Source organism: Hemitrygon akajei, chromosome 10, assembly GCF_048418815.1.
Source record: "Hemitrygon akajei chromosome 10, sHemAka1.3, whole genome shotgun sequence".
Lineage (NCBI taxonomy): Eukaryota > Metazoa > Chordata > Chondrichthyes > Myliobatiformes > Dasyatidae > Hemitrygon > Hemitrygon akajei.
In genome coordinates, this window is record NC_133133.1 from 158,592,038 (window position 1) to 158,615,671 (window position 23,634).

Genomic DNA, 23,634 nt, shown 5'->3' on the forward strand with positions numbered 1-23,634 from the left:
TTGGTTCACACTTTGTAATATACACGTAAGCTAAGAATTATTGCACTGTAGAAAAAGAATTACTGGCACTTATACTGGTGTTACAGCATTTTGAGGTCTACATTTGTTCGGCACAGAGACCATTGATAGTTTACACTGATCATAACCCCGTGGTATTTTTGACTAGCATGAAGAGCAAAAATAGGCAGTTATTAAGTTAGAGTCTGTTGTTACAAGAAATCGATATTAAAATACAACATGTAAAGGGGACTGACAATGTAATTGCTGATTGTTTATTCAGGTGTTAATTTGAATGTATGTCTGTGTTACTCTTGTAGTTAATGACCATTTCTGTACTATATTAGACTCTGTAGTGTGCTTTACTAGTTAATTTTCACCCTGGTGAAAATTCCTGGAAGGATGGGGGTGTTATGAGTGCTGAACAGACCTGATGAAAATGGGATCCAGGGTTAACCCCCGCCACCCCCCCCCCCCCCCCGGGAACTATGCTGCTAATGAGAGAGAAAGATGAAGAACAGAGGTAGAGACATCTGCTACAGATAAGAGAGAGAGAGAGACAGTTGATTTATGTATTTTGGCTCTTCACTGATTACTTACCTTTCGCTGCAAGGACGTTTCTTTGCTCGTTAACATTCCTGAGGAGACAGCAGGAGTGGCCTAGTTTGATGCACATAGATGTATTGAGTTGATGGATGGCTGATACCCCATCCATGGGGATGAAAGACAGGTCTGGGGAGACACCCCTCAGACACACCAGTGGACACTGGAAGAGTGTTGTGCACCCACAGGAAGGTGGGGGCTTCGAGGACCGAATCAGGAGATCAGTCACAAAGCTCACAGTGGGACGGCAGGGCCGGTCATGCCAGAGTGACGAGTCCACCACGGAAGAACGGTCTAGCTGAGAACGGAGGGGTCATAACCGAATGACCACAACGGTACGACGGAATAAGAGGACAACAGAAGGTTTGCTGGCTGCAGCTGCTCAATCTCTTGCTCACTCTCTCTCTCTCTCCAACAATGCAACACAACAACCAACTATCTCAGCACAAACTCACGAACTGAACTGAACTTTATATTCTTCTATGACAATTCATTTACCCCTAGACCTTGATAGAGCTTGTTTCTTATTATTTATTATTATTCCTACACTACTGTTTTTATTATTGCTAACCTGTTTTATATGTATATTTGCATTATTGATACTGTATTGCTTAGTTTACTAATAAACACCTTTAGTTACAGTACCACCAGACTCCAACGTATCCTTCCATTGTGTTAACGTGGTGAGACCATGCTACCATGAGCTCATGGTCCAAAGACAGGGAGTCCAAGGCAATTGGGAGCCAGGCTGTACATTCAGTAATGTAACATTGCAATGGAGGGAAAAAGCATAGCTGAATCTAATTGGAACCAAGTACAATACCTCTTCAATGGTTATAAACATGTGTCATGGGTATTGCCTCCATTATGTTTTAAGCAAGGAAGTTCATTATTCATATTAATGCTAATCCAGCCATCAATAGAAACATAGCAAATCCCACCTTTATCTGTTGCCCTACACGTGTTGTAAAATGCTCGGCACTCCTGATGTCCCAATTGTGTCAAAGTGAAGGCAGGTATACACACTCACTATTGACAAGCTGCAACATTTTCTCTCCCAGTGTCATAAACAAATTTAGACAAAAACAACTTTCAGATGTATAATCCTATCACTTTATTCCATTGTTCTGAGAATATTGCCCATGTCTCCATGTCCAGCTAGTCCAGTGCTCTTGTGGCCACCATCCTAATTTACATCCTCCAGAAATTTAACCATCTGGTGTTCAAACAACAACCAGACCTGTTACATGAAGCTCACTAATAAAACTTCTGTTCTATAAACTATCACAGTTGGTGTTAGTTAACCACCAAGGGTATATCAGAGCAAACACGAGGAAATCTGCAGATGCTGGAAATTCAAACAACACACACAAAATGCTGGTGGAACACAGCAGGCCAGGCAGCATCTATAAGGAGAAGCACTGTCAACGTTTTGGGCCGAGACCCTTCGTCAGGGTATATCAGAATCAGGTTTACTATCATTGAAATATGTAGTGAAATGTGTTATTTTGCTGCAGCAAATCAGTGCAATATACATATACACACATACAGGGGATTCCAGTTAACTTGGGCATCCGCTTTTTTGCGACAGCTCTTAAAGAACAAATACAAATCCAGAAAATAGTCAGAATTCCTTTCATTTATCTGGGACATTATGCTGCATAATTGGGTCAAGACACATGCCAAACACTTTCTAGCTAGTGTCAATCGCATGCACGTCATGTGGTCATTAGAGCAAACTCTGTTTAAATAACGTCACGTGTTCAGAAAGCAAAGATTTGTGTCACTGATAGTTGATGAATAACAAACAGGAAGACAATTCAGAACTATTTTGCTCACTGTGATTTCAAGCATGCATACCTGGGAATGCCAGAAACGGTTGTGGGTGGAAATGAAATTGTTTCACTACTTCAAGTTAGGAACTATAAAGAATTTGAAGGTATCAACAATTAATGAATTCCAGATAAGTATTAGTAACTAATACACAGTTTTATAGTACAGTAGCTGTTTTGATAATGTTCTAATTTGTTGTGTATTTCATTTAAATACTGTACATAGTTTCTTTCTCAGTTAAATAGGAGTTTATATTTTAATACCTATTTAACTATTTCCATGAAACTTCGGCTAATTGGGCAACTGTTTAAATGGGCCACAATTTACTAGTCCTGGTGTGTCCTAATTAACTAGAATTTTGTGTGTGTGTGTGTGTGTGTGTGTGTGTGTGTGTGTGTGTGTGTGTGTGTGTGTGTGTGTGTGTGTGTGTGTGTGTGTGTGTGTGTGTGTGTGTGTGTGTGTGTGTGTGTGTTCTGGTGCAGTTACTTAACCCTGTGCAGAATCAGAATCAGGTTTAATAACACTGGCATCTGTCACGAAATTTGTCATTCGTGGCAGAAGTACATTGTCATACATAATAAAAGCAAACAATACATTATATAAATACACACACACACACACACACACACACACACACACACACACACACACACACACACACACACACACACACACACACACACACACACACACACACACACACACACACACACCATTCAGAAATCTGATGGCAGAGGGGAAGAGGTTGTTCCTAAAACATCGAGTGTATGTCTTCAGGCTCCTGTATGTCCTCTCCAATGCTAATAATGAGAAGAGGGCATGGTCTGCATGGTCAGGTTCCTTAATGAAGAATGCCACTCTTTTGAGGCAACTCATTTGAGGATATCCTCAATGGTGGGGAGGCTAGAGCCCATAATGCAGCTGTCTAGGTTGACAACCCTCTGCCACTTTTTCTGATCCCGTGCAATGGCCCCTTCATACCAGACGATGTTGCGCTCATTTAGAACACTCTCCACAGTACATCTGTAGAAATTTACTGGAGTCTTTGGTGACATATCAAATCTCCTTAAACGCCGAATGAAATATAGCCGCTCTGCTAAATATGGCATGCGGATAAGAGACAGCAGTCAGAAGGACAGCCAGAAGCAGAGGTTCTAGCTTCCTCCTCCTGTCTGCCGCTGTTCACTATGTGGTTGGTGGCAAAGACGATGCTCCCGATTATTGTTGAGATTGTGTGGTATGGAGCTCTATTGGATGGCACCCACGCTACCAAGTACTAAAGGGCTCTTTCAGTGCTTCAGACTTTGTTTCAATGCATTCATTGATTTAGCAAACCAATGGCCTGCTACATCACAGCTTCATAATTATTATGGTGTTCACTGTATGCATGTGCATAGATTGTGAGTAATATTGTCACTGGACAGCCCTTATCTCCCAGTAAATAGCCTTTTACATATCATGGTGACTTAAATGCAGGTGGCATGCTGCACTGTTTCAGAGCAGGTTCATGAATGCCAGCCATTGACCAGCATGGCACAACATGTAGGAAGCACTCCTATAGGATTTAAAAGGAGTGAAATCCATTACCAATTTCAGCTTGTGTGGAGTTGGCTCGTGTTCATTAATGAGCAGTATTGTGCCTGTACTCAATGGCACTCAGCCACCAGAGGGAACGGAATATCCTCAACAAGCCATGTAATCTCTGTCTGCTTCCCTCTGTCAAGATTAAATGAAACATAATGTCCGGTGTAAAGGTGAGGGACAGAACACACTGCCTACTTGCATAGGGACAGAGCAAGAGATAGGATCCACTCAATCTGACTGCCAATCTGTTCCGTCTCACCTTACAATGAGACACAGCCAATTTGACTACCTTGTGCACTACCAAGTGCACAGGTGATGACCTTCTTGTAGAACCGCTGCCGAGCTGTCAGTGCAGTCACATTATATTCTGGGGGAATGCCTTCTACTACATCCATGTCTGGGTCAAAGCAATAAAGCCAAATCCAAGTTTTTATTAATCTTCCTTGCATTCTGAAGCTTTAATAAATTAAAGAACTTTATAATCAGTAAGTACTTAGGATCACTGACACAGCCAAATAAGAATCAAATTAGAAGCTACTCTGACAATAGTTAATGATTCCCTTAAATATTTTGTTGGGTGGTTCTTCTGCTGTAAAGTGCATTCAGCTGCTAAGAATGTTTGAAGTGGCAGCACAACCATTGTACGCTGAGCAACATATCGTCACCAAAGAGGCAGCCAACACAAATCTCCATAAGTGTAGGCGTGTATCAAATGCCATTTGGGAGCTAATTCTCATGTCCTGTCCATAAATAGATGTGGCAGGAGTGGATTTCTTTTAGTCCATGATTTTATTTTAGTAGCATCTGAAAAATTATCAACTGAAAATATTCCTGAGTCCCCACATTATAGTAATTTTGCATTGACTGAGCCAGGGCTCATTGGAGTTCAGAAGAATGAGAACCCATCTCACTGAAGAGTATAAAATTCTGACTCTGTAATGGTCTGAATCTATTTGCACTGAGATGAAGAGAAACTTCTTTCTCCGGAAGTTGGTGAAGTGGTGGAATTCTCTACCACAGAAAGCTGTGGAGGCCAAATCACTGAATATACATCAGAATGAAATAGAAAGAAAGAAGACATCATGGGTTATGGAGAGAGAGTGAAACGATGAGGCCGTGACCATTTAAAGTAATGGAGCAGGTTAGAAGCACAAATAGCCAACTCGTGTTTCCATTTTTATACATTTTATGTTTCTTAGGGTTTCACTGTTGGTGGAAAGTTCTTTGCTGTCTGCTTTAGCTAAACCATGGAAATTTTTACAGGCTACCATATACAGAAAATATTTTCACTATTAACTATTACTGGAAAATAATGGATGGTGAATATTGCTTTGTTATAATTTGTAAATAGTACAAATCTATAATAACATCAATAAAATGCTGAGATTCATGTATTAGTATTAAAGAGAAGGAAATGATTACATTTTAGTGTTTTCATATCTGACCTCACTGTAATAATCCTGTAGAACGTATCAGTAACATTTGACCTCAGAATGTCAGATAATGTGAACATTTATATAGGCCCATAACACCATAAAACATAGAGCAAAGTTAAGCCATTCAGCCTATCCAGTCTGTTCTGACCTCATTGAAGTTGGGCTAACAGGCCTATAATTCCATTGCCTTTTGCCTCCCTCACTACTTAAAAAGAGTGGAGTGACATTCACAATTTTCCAGTCCTCTGGAACTATTCATTATCTCAGGATTCTTGTACAATGACTATTAATGTCTCCACAATTTCTTCAGCTACCTCTTTATGAACCATGGGGTGCTGTCCATCTGGTCCAGGTAATTTATTTACCTACCTTCAGACCTTTCAGCTTCTACAAACCTTATCCTTAGTAATAGCGACTACACTTATTACTGCCCCCTGAATCTCTTGGATTTCATGTTGATGGTTTTCTTCCGCAGAGAAGACTGATGTAAGATACTTATTCAGTTCATACATCCTTTGTTTGTTCCCCACTACTAACCCTCCAGCATTATTTCCAGTGGTCCAATATCTATACTTGCCTCTCCTTTACTCTTTTATAATAGAAAATACCTTTAGGTATCCTCTTTTACATTATTGTCTAGCTAACCTTTATATTTCCTTATTGCTTTCTTTTTGTTGTAATCTGTTGGTTTGTAGAAGCTTCCCAATCCTCTAGATTTCTTCTAAGTTTTGCTATATTCTATGTCCTCTCTTTTTCTTTTATGCTTCCCTTGTCAGCCACGGTTGCCTCATCCTCCCTTTAAAATGCTTCTTCTTCATTGGCGTGAACCAATTCTGTGTCTTCCAAGTGTTACAAAGGTGAAGCAACTCACAGCGACAACCAAAAGACAGCAGCTTGTGGAACTGCAGTGAACTTTATATTTCCATCGGACAATACATTATCCCCTAGACAACAATAGAGCTTATTTCCTATTGATTATTATTATACCCGCACTTTTAGGTTTAGTATTGACGACGTATATTATCTGTATATTTGCATTGATATTATTTTTCTGTATTTTTACTAATAAATACTGTTAAAAATAGTATCATCAGACTTCAACGGACGTCTCTATCTTTGCTGGTAAGTCACCCAGTTACGGGGTTCATAACAACGTGGGGCCTCGTCTCGAGATTTGATACCAAATTGGAGGGCCAGTAAATCAGGCTTTTAAGTCCAAACTTGGTTCTGGTTGCGCGGGTAACCAGACAGGAAGCCAGCAAAGATGGATGTAGACGAATTTATAAAAAACCCGACTCTGGAGGCGCTAGAGGCTGCCACAAAGTCAGAATTGATAAATATTGCGAAAGGACTAAATCTCGCAGAGGTAAGGTTGTCAATGAAAAAGCGGGAGGTGCAGAGGGCCATAACTCAGTATTACATTGTGAAGAATGTGTTTTCGGCTGAGGTATTGGAATATATCCCTGAAAAGGTACCAGCTAGTGGGACAGCTCAGTTAGAGTTGGAGAAATTGAGGCTGGACGCGGAACAGAGGAAAAGGGAGTATGAGCTCCAGCTAAAGGAGTTAGAGGTGAAAAGGGAGCAGGAAAGAGCTGAAAAGCAGAGGGAGCATGAAATTGTTAAAACAGCTGGAAGCAGCTGAAAAGGAGAAGGAAAGAGCCGAAAAGGAGAAGGAAAGAGCCGAAAAAGAGAAGGAAAGAGCTGAAAAGGAGAGGGAGTGTGAGGAGAAGGAGAAACAGAGGAAACATGAGCTGGACATGGAGAAGTTCAGGCAAGAGTGAAGAGCTCAAGGGCCAGACCGAGAGGAGCGGTTTAATGTTAGTAGGGAGTTTAGGTTAGTACCTCTGTTCGAGGAGCCGGATGTTGATAGTTATTTCTTGCATTTTGAAAAGGTGGCAGTGAATCAGAAGTGGCCCAGAGATCAGTGGGTGGCGCTGTTACAAAGTGTGTTAAAAGGGAAGGCACAACGGGCGTATGTGGTGTTATCTATGGAGGAGGAGGAGTCTGAGAATTATGAGGAAGTAAAAGAGGCCATTCTTCGGGCCCACGAATTGGTACCTGAGGCCTATAGACAAAAGTTCAGAAATTTAAAGAAAGGGTGGAATCAGACGTATGCAGAGTTTGCCTATGAGAAGGGTGTGCTCTTGGATCGCTGGTGTGCAGCAGAAATGGTGGAAGAGGATTTTCGGCGTTTAAGGGAGTTAATTCTGATTGAGGAATTTAAAGGTTGTGTTTCGGATGATATCCGGATGTATTTGAACGAGAAGCCGAATAAGTCCATATCCGAATTTGCTAGGTTCGCAGATGAATATGCCCTAACCCACAAGACAAAGTTTTCCTCAAATAAGAGTTACCAGAAAGACCATAGGAACGGTAGAGAAAGCCCGCTGGCTAAGGGAGAAACTAAGCCGGGAGCTAGTGGTAAAAATAAGGAGGACGAAAGGCAAGACGGCAGGAGGAGTCCTGGTTTGACCTGTTTTAGTTGTGGAAAGGTGGGTCATATTGCATCTAAGTGCTTTGCTCCGAGGAAGGAGACAGGAAAAGGGAAAGCAGCAGTACCTACAGGCTGTATTGAGTCGATCAGCAAATCGACGAGAGAGCCCCAGGTAGATAGAATACAAGAGGGGTGTGAGAAATTTATTTCAGAAGGAACCATGTCTGTGAAAGAGGGAGACACACCAGTTCCAGTGCGGATCTGAAGAGACACTGGAGCTGAGCAGTCATTGATTCACAGTAAGGTACTAGATTTTGGTCCTGAGACTGGAGAGGTAGCTTTGAGAGGCATAGGAAAAGGGACAGAAGCTGTGCCTTTGCATAGGATCATTATAAATTGTGAGCTGGTATCTGGGCCAGTTGAAATAGGGGTGCGATCAGAATTTCCAAGAACTGACGTAGACATCCTTCTGGGTAACGATTTAGCTGGTGGTGAAGTTTGGTCAGCCATGGAGCTGACGAGCCAGCCTGTAAGTGTCGAGGACCCGCCCCTAGGTTCCAAGATCTATCCCGCATGCGCGATCACTCGCAGCATGTCGAGAAAGACAGCTGAGAACGAGACCAGTTTAAATGAGTCCTGTGTGGATTTGGCTGAGATGTTTTTACTGACCCTGTACCAATAGGGGTCAGAGGGTGGTAAAACGGAGAATAGGGAGGTGAAAGAGAGTAAGGGAGAGGAGGTAGACCTACCCTTAGCCAGGAGGAAATTTATGGAGGCACGGAGTAAAAATGAGAAACAGATAAGACTGTTAGAAGGTCCAGGGTTGGACATGGATGATCTGTCTGGCTTGACAGAACTGTTTGAAGAAGTTGAAAATTTTAAAGGTGTTCCCGATAATGAAATGAGGGCAGTCCTAGATGAAAAGGATGCCGTTACGTTGAAGGAGTCTGCTGGGTTAGCAGATGAGGTTGTTTCAGCCTACAGGGTTGAGTTTACTCCAGAAGGGAATTGCCCAGAGAGTAACTGGGAGGATCAGGGGAACATAGAATTTGAAAAGGGGATGGGTATTGAAAGCCTGGAAGAGGCAGATGTCCCATTTGAGTGTGTTCAAGATGTGGATGCACGTGGTACTGAACCTAGTAATGAAACTCAGGAAAAATCTGAGGTATTTGATTCAGTTAAAAAGGAATGCAGTCCTTGTGGGTCAGATGGACTTGGTTCAGTGAAGAAAGGGTTAACCTTGGTACTAGTGGGAAGTGAGAATTCCCAGTTGTTTGTGTTCGAAGGTGTGTTAGAAGTTAGTGAGGAGATAAAAGGTGGTGATGTGGGTATTATTATTGAAGGGAAAGGGAAAAGTGTAGTTCTTAAATTGAATGAAGAAAATTTAAAGTCTGGATTGGTGTCAGAAGCAGTAACCAGGCTGAAGGAACAATGGCTTGTTAACACGGTGCCTGCGAATCAATTATAGTTTGATTTGGAATGTAAAGTTGCCCCACCCGCTAATGTTATTCAAGGGTGTGCTGCAAAGAGGCAGAGTTTGAAATGTTGTTTGGACAAAGAGGGATCGCTTGCAGATATTAAACTGAAAACTAATAGAATGAAGGGTCCTGAAGATAAAACTAACGACTTGCTTAAAAATAAAGAATTGTGTGGACGTTCAGAAAATGGGCTACGTTTGGAAAACATTGTTGATAAAATAACTCCTATGAAAGAAGCATGCAAAAGCCTATTCCACACTGGTGCACAAGCTAACCACATGGGAGTTAACTGGAAAAGGGGCGAGGGTTGACGGGATGCCACTTTAAATAAAAGGATTCGGTTTTAAGGGATTTCAACAAAGCATGTAAATAATAAAGACAACACCATGGAAGATTGACTGTTAAGTTTGAAAGTAAAATAAAGATTAGTAGTTGCATGAAATTTTGTAATATACATGAAAGCTAAGATCACAACTCTTTAGTTTTGTTTTGCTGAAGAAAAGGAATAAAAATAGGTGGTTATTAAATTGGAGTCTGATGCTACAAGAATTTATTAAGGTACAAGATATTAAGATATTAAAGGAAGTGACAATATAACCGCCAACTGTTTAGATGCTGAATTGAATGCATAACTGTATTACTCTGTAGTGAAAAAAAAACTCTTTTGTATTGTGTTAGATTCTGAAATCCTGTAAGACTCTGTATTAATTAATTTTTACCTGTGGTAAAAATCCTTAGAAGGAAGGGGGTGTTACGAAGGTGAAGCAACTCTGAGGGGCCGAAGGGTACAAAGTCACCCCCTCCTTTTTGAGAATCGCAAGATCGCTATTATTTCAGGTCTGGGACCCAGGAAATGAGAGAGATACACGTCATGAGAGAGGGAGATGCAGAATACACAAGGTTTGGAATGTCTCCTGACATCAGCAGAACGGAACCACTGTTAACAGCCATTGTCTCTTGGAGAAGGAATTGTGTATTGAGTACTGTACTATTCATTGAAACCCCTCAGGGCCAACCAGAGTGGTCTGGTTGAGGGATTGCGTCATCCCAACCTGATTGACATCTGAGACCCCGTGAGTAAGGATAAAAGAGGGGTCTGGGGAACACCCCTTTAGACACACCAGGAGAAACGCTAGAAATCCCATGATAGCGTTTTATAGCGAAAGCCGGTGAGAGCTCGTGTGTGTCCTCCCTTGCCGGGGTGGCGGGCTCATCACAGAAGAACGGTTTAGCTAAAGGAGAGGTCACACTTGAACGGCCATGACAATGAGACACCTGACGGGTCAAAATCATAAAGGAAAGCCGGCAAGTTTTTCTCTTTCTCTCTCTCTCTCCAACAATTGCAACACAGCGACAACCAAAAGACAGCAGCTTGTGGAACTGCAGTGAACTTTATATTTCCATCAGACAATACATTATCCCCTAGACAACGATAGAGCTTATTTCTTATTGATTATTATTATACCCACACTTTTATGTTTAGTATTGATGATGTATATTATCTGTATATTTGCATTGATATTATTTTTGTGTATTTTTACTAATAAATACTGTTAAAAATAGTATCATCAGACTTCAACGGACGTCTCTATCTTTGCTGGTAAGTCACCCAGTTACGGGGTTCGTATCACAAGTTACTCGCAGAAAGTCCAGCCATTGTTGTTCTACCATCATCTCTGCTAGAGTCTCCTTTCATTCAATTTTGGCATCTGCTCTCTCTTGCTTCTAGTTACTTTTACTGTACTGTAATACCGATACATCATACTTTAACTTCTCCTTCTCAAGCTGCAGGGTGAATCCTATTATATTATGATTACTACCTCCTAAGGGTTTCTTTACCTTAAGCTCCCTAATCAAATCTGATTCATTACACAACACCCAATCTAGAATTGCCTTACCTTTTTGGTTTTATATTTTAATTTTGTTCCCAGCTGCTCAAATTCCCTCAACAGACCCTCATTCCTTGTTCTTCTCACATTGCTGGACCATGACAACTGAATCTTCACCCCACTGCCCCACCCACCAATTCCGAATTACTCTGCAGGTCAAATGATACGTCCCAAACCCAGATACCAGGCAGACAACACAGCGTTCAGGAATACTGATCCTTGTGACAGAGTATTGTGTGTATTCTCCAGACTATACTATCTTCATTTACAGCTACATTTCTCTTAATCTCTACCCAACTTCAATGGCTCCCTGAACCTCGGTGCCACGCTTTAGTTGCTCATCATTTCTACAGCTCCCTGTCTTATTTCACAGGGAATAACAATCTCAGGCCAGTTGGACAAGTTCAAGGCAGCACCATCTTTTGAATTCTCCCACCTGCCTGTAGCATCATTGGGACATCTTTGGGAGATGCACTGAGGTCGTATGTGTAGCAATTCGTCTCCCATGTCACCACATTGCTTTCCACTCTAACACTATCATCATACATTCTCAGCCTAACATTACGTGTCGTTGGTTACCACAAGATTAGAAACAGCAACGACTAATATCATTAAAGCAAAATTTAAGTTTCTGCTCAAAGCCTACAAAGTTACATCAGAAAATTTCATACTGGTAATTTAACTCATGATTTTAAGTTTGTCACAAGATGTGGGTAGAAGATTATAAAGGTACAGGTATATGGTTTAAGATGGCGCCGGAATCTGGCAACTCTGAGCGTGCTGTCCTGAGCAAACTACCCTCTACACTATCCTATACCCGAGAAACCCTTCTAAACCTCCAATTTGCTACATCTAGCAAGATCAACAACACCCTGGCAAAGCTACTGACCCAGCTGGAGATCATCAACGTGCCAGAATTGCTTCTTCAACTCCGGACCGCACCTGGACCCGATCAGTGCGGCCTGGTCTGTTGGTGGCCATCCACAGCTGCTGGTAGTGAGGCTTTCGCCGCCGACCTCGGAAATCGAGCCCGGGGCTCGGCTGGAGCGGAGGCCGCCCCACTACTTTCAAATTTCTTAGTATCTTTCTCTTCAGTTAGTCCTGACAAAGGGTCTCGGCCCGAAACGTCGCTAGTGCTTCTCCCTATAGATGCTGCCTGGCCTGCTGTGTTCCACCAGCATTTTGTGTGTGTTGTCTGAATTACCAGCATCTGCAGATTTCCTCGTGTTTGCTCAGTTCACGAACTTGTTTCAGCCGGCAGCCCTCCAGGATTAAGTGTCGGCTTGGGGGCCAGACCCGATCGACAGCCCGGGCCCCCAGGCAGTTGGAAGTGGCAGCGGAGCCTCCCCCATCTCTCGGCCCGACCTGGAGCGCCCGACGATGCGACCTGCCGATCAATCCCCGCGGGATGCATCCACCAAACTCAAAAGAGCTGCCAACAACACACTGCATCGATGGAAACCTGGAAAGATGCACTATTTACCAAGGAAGCATGGGAAGAGAGCTGGGCTGCTGGTCAGATTGAAGCGGAGGGTCTTTAGGATCCCTCTGCCCACCATCCTACCAGCTAATGTGCAAGCGATAGAGAACAAGGTGGATGATCTTAAAGGGAAACTCACCTACTGCAGGAAGATGCAGAACTGCTGTGTATTCTGTTTCACAGAGACCTGGCTCTCCCCTGCCACCCCTGACTGTGCCATCCGACCAAAGGGTTTTTCAATCCATCAGATGGACCGCACGGTGTCTTTGGGCAAGACGAAGGGAGGTGGTGTCTGCCTACTGATCAACACTGTGTGGTGCTCGGACACAGTGGCACTGACAAGCTCCTGCAGTCCGGACCTGGAACATCTGTCGGTGAAGTGTCGTCCCTATTATCTGCCACGGGAATTCACCTCGGTCATACTGACAGTGGTCTACATTCCCCCGCAGCCGGACGTGGAGTGTGCTGTGAATACACTGTATGCCAACATCAGTGAACTTGAGACCAGGTATCCGGAGGCTTTGCTCATTACAGCTGGGGACTTTAACCAGGCCAACCTCAGAAAAGTGCTGCCAAGGTTATACCAACATGTCTCCTGCTCCACTAGAGGCCCTAATATACTTGACCACTGCTACACAGCAGTCAATGATGCCTACCGTTCCGTCCCACGACCTCACTTCGGAAAATCGGACCATGAGGCCGTACTCCTCCTCCCGGCTTACAAACAGAAACTGAAGCGGGAGGTCACGGTGTCAAAAGTGGTGTCGCATTGGACAGAGGAAACGGATGAGGTCCTCTGTGACTGCTTTGAATCGGTGGACTGGTTAGTGTTCAAGGACTCGGCAGCTAACCTCCATGAGTATGCCTCAGCTGTCATGGACTTTACCGTGTGTCTCGCAAGATGATCCGGGTATTCCCTAACCGGAAACATTGGTTGAATTATGAGGTCCAGCCCCTTTTGAAGGCTAGAGCTGCAGCTTTTAGGTCCGGAGATACCAGTCGCTACACGGAATCCAGGCACGAACTCAGGAAAGCCATTAAGGGCGCCAAAAGGCACTATTGAACCCAGGCTAACAAGAGGGATGCCAGTAAACTATGGCAGGGTCTAAATGAGATCACTGGGCGCAAAGAAAAGGCTGGGAATGTCAATAACTGTAGTGCTTCTGTTCCTGACAAACTTAATGTATTCTACGCAAGATTCGAACAGAAGAGGAGCGTCCCACCCCCTCCGGATGAACCAGACCTGGTGGCATCGAGATTCATCGTCACCAAGGAAGACATTAGAAGAGCCTTCCTGAAGATAAATCCAAGGAAGGTGACGGGCCCAGACGGCGTCCTGGGACGGGTTCTCCGGGTCTGTGCAAGCGAGCTAGCTGCAGTGTTTGCTGACATCTTCAACTGCTCCCTACTTCAGTCTAAGATCCCCTCATGTTTTAAGAAGGCAATCCCGGTGCCGAAGAAAAGCAAGGTGGCATGCCTGAATGACAATCGACCTGTGGCTCTGACATCAATGGCAATGAAGTGCTTCGAATGATTGGTTATGGCACACATCAACCACAGCCTACCGGTCAATCTCAACGCTTTGCAATTCGCCTACCGGAGCAACAGGTCAACAGCAGATGCCATCTCTCTGGCACTACATTCCTCCTTAGAACACCTGGAGAATAAAGACACATATGTAAGGCTCCTTTTCATTGACTACAGCTCTGCTTTTAATACCATCATTCCAAATAAACTGATTTCTAAGCTCTGGAACCTGGGTCTTAGCACTCAGATCTGCAGCTGGATCTTCAACTTCCTCACAGACAGGACCCAGGCTGTAAAAATAGGAGACAAGCTCTCCTCTACAATCACTCTGAGCACTGGTGCCCAGGCTGTGTACTCAGCCCCCTGCTGTACTCACTGTACACCCATGATTGTGTAGCCATCGAAGTTTCCATCGGACTCAATATATAAGTTTGCTGATGACACCACAATTGTAGGCCGTATCTTGGGTAATGATGAGTCTGAGTACAGAGAGGAAATTAAGAACCTGGTGGCATGGTGCAAAGACAATAACCAATCCCTCAACGTCAGCAAGACGAAGGAATTGGTTGTTGACTTCAGAAGGAGTAGCAGACCACACGACCCTATCTACATCTGTGGTGCGCAGGTGGAACAGGTCAAAAGCTTTAAGTTCCTCGGTGTAAATATCACAATTGACCTGACTTGGTCTAACCAAGCAGAGTCCATTGCCAAGAAGGCCCACCAGCACCTTTACTTCCTGAGAAAGCTGAAGAAATTTGGCCTGTCCCCTAAAACCCTCACTAATTTTTATAGATGTACCGTAGAAAGCATTCTTCTAGGGTGCATCACAACCTGGTATGGAAGTTGTCCTGTCCAAGACCGGAAGAAGCTGCAGAAGATAATGAACATAGCCCAGCACATCACACAAACCAATCTTCCATCCTTGGACTCACTTTACACCGCACACTGTCGGAGCAGTGCTGCCAGGATAATCAAGGACACGACCAACCCAGCCAACACACTTTTTGTTCCTCTTCCCTCCGGCAGAAGGCTCAGGAGCTTGAAGATTCGTACGGCCAGATTTGGGAACAGCTTTCCAAATGTGATAAGACTGCTGAATGGATCCTGACCCGGATCTGGGCCATACCTTCCAAATATCCGGACCTAACTTGCACTACCTTACTTTCCCTTTTCTATTTTCTAATTATGATTTATAATTTAAATTTTTTATTATATTTATGTGGATTTGTACTTAAGGGAGCATGAAGCGCAGAATCAAATATCGCTGTGATGATTGTACGCTCTAGTATCAAATGTTTTGTGACAATAAAGTAAAGTAAAGTACAGTGCCAAGGTAACTGTATTTTGTTATTGCTCGCAGTTCAATTCCCCAAGTTCCCCCAAGTCCCCTGAGTTAGTAATTATGTGCACAGGTGAATAGCATCAGGCTGGACAGTTCTGCTCACAACAGAGCACAATGTTGCATAGTACTATAAAGCTGATTCTATTCTTGAGACAAAGTAGAGTAAAATGTGTATTTTTGCCTGTTACATACAAGGCTCACAGTGCACAACGGTGTTCATAAAGGATCTGAGAAAATTTTGGTCAAAGATCCAATCAAGATAGTCTTCAAGTTGACAACTATCATTCATGTTTGGCATGTGAAACATCCCTTGAGCTAGGCCGGACTGTAATGTTAAGGCACATTGGCACCAAGTGAGTTGATTGGTTGCATCCAAAATTGCCTTGGTAATGGGAGGCAGAGGATAGAGAGGGAAGGGTGTTTTTCAGATTGGAAGTCTATGACCAGTGGTATGCTGCAGGGATCGCCAAATCTGCAGATCTGGGTATTTTATTTGTGATGAAGTGTAATAACAAATAGGATGTGAATATAGATGATATGACTCACGTTAGTGGATGACTTTGAAGTTATGTATAGCAGGATGTACATCAGATGGTGAGTTGTACAATGTGTTTGTAAAAGGAACATAGAATATACTGCATAGTGGTACAACACAGTAAGGGCCCTTTGGCCTACGATGTTATGCTAACCAATATAAATCTACCCTAAGATCAATCTAGCACTTCCCATAACCCTTCATCTTTCTAGCATTCATGTGCCTTTTAAATGTCCCTTTTGTATCCATCTTTATCATCAACCCTGGCAGTGTGTCCCAGGCACCTTCCACTCTCTGTGCAAAAGAAAACCTACGTTTCAAATATCCACTAAACTTTCCTCCACTCATCTAAAACAGGATGTCTTCTGGTATTAGCCGTCACCACCCTGGGAAAAAGAAAATTAATCACGACCAGTGTGTGGTGATGAATTTTGAGAAGTCAAGTAGTGGTGGGACGACCACAGGTTGAGCATTGATGATTGCTGGCAAATAGGGTGGGGGGCACAGGGTTTCATGTCCAATGTTCTCTGAAAGTAGCAACGAGAAAGATAGGATGGCAAAGAAGGTGCATGTTTGCCTTCACAGGTCAAGGCACAAAACCTTGAGAACATGTACCACCAGGCTCAAGGAGAGATTCTGTCCCACTCTTATCAGAATCTTGAATTGACCTCTCATATGCAAAATGATCAACTCTAGACCTCCTAACCATTGCAACTTTTACACATTATTTGTCTACCAGCACTGTACTTCCTCTGTAGTGCAATAATAGATAAGCTATTAATGTGATAGTGTTGGAGATTGCCAGGATATTAGGCTATTTGGCCCATTGAGTCTGCTCCACCATTTCTGCATGGCTGACTCATTTTTACTTTCAGCCCCAGTCTCCTGCCTCCCCCCCACCACCCAATGTATCCCTTCATGCCCTGACTAATCAAGAATCTATCAACCTCTGCCTTAAATATTCATAAAGACCTGGTCTCCACAGCTGCCTGTGGCAATTAATTCCACAGATTCACTACTCTCTGGCTAAAGAACTTCCTCCTCATCCCTGTTCTAAAAGGACACCCCTCTATTCTGAGGCTGTGTCCTCTGACCATAGATTCTCCCACCATAGGAAACATCCTTCCTACATCCACTCTATCAAGGCCTTTCACCATTCAATAGGTTTTAATTAGGTCACCCCTCATTCTTCTGAATTCCAGTGAGTGCAGGCCCACAACCATCAAACGCTCTTCATATGAAAACCCATTTAATCCTGCAATCATTTTTATGAACCTCCATTGAACTCTCTCCAGTTTCAGCAGAACTTTTCTAAAATAAGGGGCCCAAAACTGCTCACAATTGTCCAAATAAGGTCTCATTAGTGCTTTATAAAGTCTCAACATTACATACTAGCTTTTATATTCTAGTCCTCTTGAAATGAATGTTAACATTGCATTTGCCTTCCTCACCACAGACTCAACTTACAAATTACCCTTTATGGAATCTTGCACAAGGGCTGCCAAAACCCTTTATGCTTCAAATTTTTGTATTTTCATTTAGAAAATAGTCAATCCTTTATTTCTTCTACCAAAGTGCATGACCATGCAGTTCCTGACATTGTATTCCATCTGCAGCTTATTTGTCCATTCTCTTAATCTGTCTAAGTCTTTCTGTAGCCTCTCTATTCCTCAAAACTACCTGCCCATTCCATCATGACATATAGCATAAAAAGAATCAATCCCAACACAGACCCCTGTGGAACACTACAAGTCACCAACAGCCAAACAGAAAAGGCTCCCTATAGTCCCACTCTTTGCCTCCTGCCAATCAACCACTGCTTTCTCCATGTTTGAATCTTTCCTGTAATACCATGGACTTGCAGCTTGTTAAGCAGCATCATGTGTGGCACCTTGTCAAAGGCTTTCTGAAAATCCAAGAGCACCTCATCAATCAAATATCCTTTGTCTATTCTGCTTGTTGTTTCTTTAAAGAATTGCAACTGATTTGTCAGGTAAGGTTTTCCCTTGTGGAAACCATGCTGACTACGGACTATTTTATCACGTGCCTCCAAGTACCCTGAAACCACATCCTTAACAATTGACTCCAACATCTTCTCAACCACTGAGGTCAGACTAACTGGCCTATAATTTCCTTTCTTCTGCCTCTCTCCCTTCTTGAAGTGTGGAGTGACATTTGCAATTTTCCAGTCTTCAGGAACCATTACAGAACCATCTATTCCAGGTGACTTCTCTATCTTCAGACCTTTCAGTTTCTCATGAACCTTCTCCGTAGTAGTGGTAACTTTACACAGTTCACGACCCTTGACATCTGGAACTTCCACTATACTGCTAGTAACTTCCACAGTGAAGAATGATTCAAAATACTTATTCAGTTCGTCCATCATTTCCTTGTACCCTTTACTACTTCATTTCCCAGCGGTCCTATATCCACTCCCACCTCTCTTTTACACTTCACATATTTGAGGAAACTTTTGGTAGCTTCTTTAATATTAATGACTGGCTCACTTTCATATTCTATTTTTTACCTTCTTAATGACTTTTTATTTACTTCTATTGGTATTTAAAAGCTTTCCAATGCTCTAACTTCCCACTAAGTTTTGCTCTATTATATGCCCTCTCTTTGACTTTTATGTTGGTTTTGACTTACCTTGTTAGCCTTGGTTGTGTCATCTTGCCTTTAGAGTATTTCTTCCTCTTTGAAATGTATATATCCCGTGCCTTCCAAAATGCTTCCAGAAGTTCCAGCCACTGCTGATCTGCCATCGTCTCTGCCTGTGTTCTCCTTCAATCAATTCTGGCTAACTCATCTTTCATGCCTCTATAATTTCCTTTACTCCACTGTAATACTGATACATCTGACTTTAGCTTCTCCTTCTCACATTTCAGAGTGAATTCAGTCACCTTATGATCACTTCCCTGAAGGGTTCTTTTATCTTAAGCTCTCTGATCAATTCTGGTTCACTGCACAACACCCAATCCAGAAAAGATGATCCCCTAGTGGGTTCAACACGAGCTGCTCCAGAAAACCATCTCGTAAGCATCCCCTTCTTGGAATCTCACACCAACCTGATTTCCCCAATATACCTGCTTATTGAAATCCTCCTTGATGACTGTAACATTTTAATAGATTTGAGGAGGCTGCTGTTGACAGAGTAGTTGCTAACTGGAACATTTTGCCAGAGGCGGTGTTGGGATCAGATACAATTTGCTCTATTATATGCCCTGTCTTTGACTTTTATGTTGGTTTTGAATTCCCTTGTTAGCCTTGGTTGTGTCATCTTGATAGGTCTGATTAAGAGACATTTAAACAGGTGCTTAAGTAGGCAAGGCACAGAAGAATATAGATCCATAGCATTAGTGGAAATGTGCAAAACTATAAGTATTGACATAGACAGTCCATCATTTTCCTCCAGTACAGGACTTTATTTTTGCATTGTACAGATCTGTATCTGAATATCAATTAGCTTAATGAATGCATGGGTACATATATCTACCTGCCTCAAGGCTTCTTGTTATGGTTGTGTGTTAATTCATTAGCTTGTCACAGAGATACTTTGCAACAATAAAATGCAGCAGTGTTATAAGTTCTCAAAAAAAAGGGTACAGGCATTATCTTGAAAAAAAACCTGCCTGGTTGTTTCTGCCACCCCTGTGCAAAATTAATAGATAACTGGATACCATATCTTATTTGTAGATGCCTTGAATGGTCTATTTTTTAATATATAGTACCACCCTGAAATCATTCTCACTTTTGACTACTTACTGGAAAATAATGAGTATGGTTCATGTGGTGTTGTTTCAGTTGGAAATATTATATTTCATTACCAATCTCTAAAATGCACAGCTGCCAAGTATTATTTTTTAAATATAGAAATAACAACACTTGCATGGTGTTTTACATCCTCCCTCAATACAATTATCAATGCTGATAGAATATATCTGGTGAATTTGGCAGCAGAACTGACATTGCACTTTGGATGATGTGAGCATTTATGTCAAGCTTGAATAACTACTTCCACAGTTTCCACATTTTCAGTCATTTACAATTACTGAACCAGTTCCTTTACCCTGTTTTGGCTAGGAGAGGGTGTCATGAGGATAAAATAACTCCTTTGTCTGTGGTTGCAGAGATGCTCAATGCAATGAATTCACAATTCATTTTTGATGGCATGAAGCCCAGGGCTAAAAGCATAACCAAAAGAAATAGGATGTTTTGCAAATAAGCACAGATGTAGCAGAGCAAAAAGATTGGATATTAAATTAGATTTGGAATTGCAGAGCAAAAAGATTGGATATTAAAGGGTAAAAAAAACTTTAGAATTTTCAATGGAAGTCAGCTGAATAGAGGAAGCCAACATACAATGCAATGGGGAAGAGCAAGACAACAGGAGGAGAGTGGGGTTATTGCAACCAAGTGTGCTGAGTAACATTGGCTTGCTGTTCCACCTGCATGAGGAAAATGAGACCTGATGTGTTGGTGAATACAGCATATTGAGATTTCATAGAGACGGCAGATAAAGTTGTTCAGCATCATGCCTGCCCAAAACATTTTGATTTTTAAAGCAAATAGAGTTTACTACTAAAGTTAATCATAATGGTTTTGTATTTCCCCTGACATAGGTGGATTTTGAAGAAGTGATCGCCGAACCGGAGGGAACTCACAGCTTCGATGGAATTTGGAAGGCCAGCTTTACCGTCTTCACAGTGACTAAATATTGGTGTTACCGGCTTCTCTCTGGGATCTTTGGCATACCATTGGCAATTGTATGGGGAATTTACTTTGCCATCTTATCGTTCATCCACATTTGGGCAGTGGTGCCCTGCATTAAGAGCTACATGATTGAGATCCAGTGCATCAGCAGGGTCTATTCGATCTGCATTCACACCTTCTGTGACCCTTTCTATGAAGCCCTGGGAAAAATGTTCGGCAATATTCGGGTGTCAATGCAGAAGGAAGTGTAAACAGGAAAATGTTGAAAGAAGTGATTGGTCAATTGATCACATCGCTTCCTACCAAATGGAAGCTCTGTTTCTTTATCACAGAAACATGTTGGTGCCTTTTCTAATAGCACTGATATAAGAAAAAATATGGTTGCATGCTCTTTCATTACTTATCCCTGGCATGTTCTGTTACCCTTTTATGTAATTGCATTTTAACACTGATCTAAGCTTAACGACTACATTCCTTTACTGCTAAACACCATATGACAGGTTTTGTAAACAAAATGAGTCATTGCCTTTCTTTAGCAATTAGCCCTCCCGCTATTTCATTGTGCTGTTTCCCATGAAACCAGAGGCTGATTCACAGTACTGTACTAGGACGGTAAGGATAAAGGATTAAACACTGAGCATAGGATCTTAATATTTAAAGTAAAAATATGAACTATTTTGCAGTGAGATTATAATCATACCATTTTTAAAACTGCTATGCAACAAATAAATTGTATTTCTCAGTTTAATCTCTCCTGCAATTATCAGGATTTATAGAAACATTAAAATTTAAATATGATTTACGCATTTAGAGTGTCAGTCTGGAGAAAGAATGACTGACCCCCATCTAAGTGCTGGTTAAATAGTTCATTATATTAGGAAACTAAATTACCGTGTATGAAGTATGTTATGTCTTGATGCCAAGAGGATTGACTCCTTCTCTCCACCACTGTCTAAACTATGCAATGTTCATTTTTTTGGTAAGCATTTAAACTCTTTGTGAACCTTGTGCATGTCTGGTATTAAACTCTCTAACATGCACCAAAACGTCAGGAGGACAATGGCAAAACAGTGTTGCTGTGTGCTTTGTGCTTGCAACATTTGAGAAATAGTGTGAAATGAAAATACTTGCTGCACTGTAAGATAGCCATGTTAAATTGCTGAATGTAACTCAGATTTTCTATATTGTACATTGCAACATATCAATCAGCTTTATACAATATGCAACCCAGAGGGAGGTAATATCCAGAATTTTCCTGCTTAGACAATTGCAGCAGAGGTCAAAGGCCAGAACCATAACATGCTACTGAAGCACTGTCATGGGCAGAGGCACCTGTGGACATCTAGTTCTGTGCTGCATCCTCCACCTCTTTTAAACTTTAAAACACACTGAGAGCCTTGATACTCTTTCATACCAATTTCTATTGTCACTTTATACATGTCTAACTGAAGGTTAAAGGAATTGTTATAACTGCTGTTTTAAAGAATTACTGATGGAAAATTCTTTTTAAGGGTTGTGTATATAGTTAAAATATAGATTAAAGTCACCAGCAAAATACAAGAAATGAAACAGATTTTTAGATATTTGCAAAAGCTATTTTATACAGGTGCATTCATATCACTTATTAACCATAAAGTATATAAAATTTAGCTTTTATTTTTTACTACCACTTTGAACTGTATTGCAAATTATTTGAACCCATGGTCAATTTCTTCCAAGTGTTATTAAAGCTTGCTGTTGCAGAAGTTGTTCAAGCATTCAAGATATTTTAGCATGTAAGAGCTGAAACAATTTGAAAAAAATAAAGAATCAAATGTTTATACAAGTTGCCAATGAGTTTGAGTTACATCCTGAAATGTAATCTTCACCTTAATAATGAAGCTTCCTCTAGTATAAAGGGAACAAATTTCAAATTTGAAAGTAAATTTATTATCAAAGTACATGCAATATGTCACCATATACTATGCTGAGATTCACTGAAGGTATAATTTAATTCATAACCAGGAAGAGATCATTTGAACATAACACTTGGGGTTAATGGCTGGAGTCTTCATACTAACATTAGCTCAATGCTTTTTGCAGTATATAGCATTATAGATATATAATATAGTACCTCATCTGCAATAAGAGCACTTACATTTTCTATAGCACAATTATTCAAATCAAAAAATTACATTGTCCTTAATCAATACAGTTTCCCTAATGCTCAGTTCTCCCAGGTCCTCATCCTCTCAGCAATAAAAGTTAGATAGCTGTGGAATAGGGCAGCATGATAGCGTAGTGGTTAGCACAACGCTTTACAATAACAGCAACCCAGGTTCAATTCAAGCCACTGCCTGTAAGGAGTTATGTTTGTGCTCCCCGTGACCGCTTGGGTTTCCGCTGGGGTGCTCCGGTTTCATCCCACAGTTGGTAGGTGAATTGGTCACTGTAAATTGTCCCTTGATTAGGTTGTGGTTAAATCGGGGGTTGTTGGCTGGCACAGCTCAAAAGACCAGTAGGTCCTGTTCCATATTGCAACTCAATAAATGAATATTTTCTAATAGTTAAAAATAGATATGATGTGGATTTTAAGAATGTGCTAAGAAATGCCCTTTGTCAGAAATACCTGAATAATTTAAACAACTGACCAACTGATAATTAAATCCAGTCACTATTTCCACCAGATCTCCTGGCAGCCTGCTCCAGTCACCTACCATTCTAGGTAGAAAAAACACTTTGCCCTGAATATCTAATTTAATCTCTCCCCAACCCCCCACTTTAAAGGCATATTCTTAGGTATT

General features: G+C 41.7%; 1 protein-coding gene across 2 annotated transcripts in view; it reads left to right on the top strand.

The window, feature by feature from the left end:
• LOC140734870 (caveolin-1-like) overlaps positions 1 to 22,676 on the top strand; it is a 35,556-nt gene extending 12,880 nt beyond the window's left edge. For both annotated transcript variants that reach the window (XM_073059504.1, XM_073059506.1), the window contains exon 4: positions 20,761 to 22,676. In XM_073059504.1, the coding sequence (XP_072915605.1) occupies positions 20,761 to 21,102 (342 nt within the window). In that variant the 3' untranslated portion in view covers positions 21,103 to 22,676. The remainder of the gene's footprint in view (positions 1 to 20,760) is intronic.
• The last annotated feature ends 958 nt before the right edge of the window (positions 22,677 to 23,634 follow it).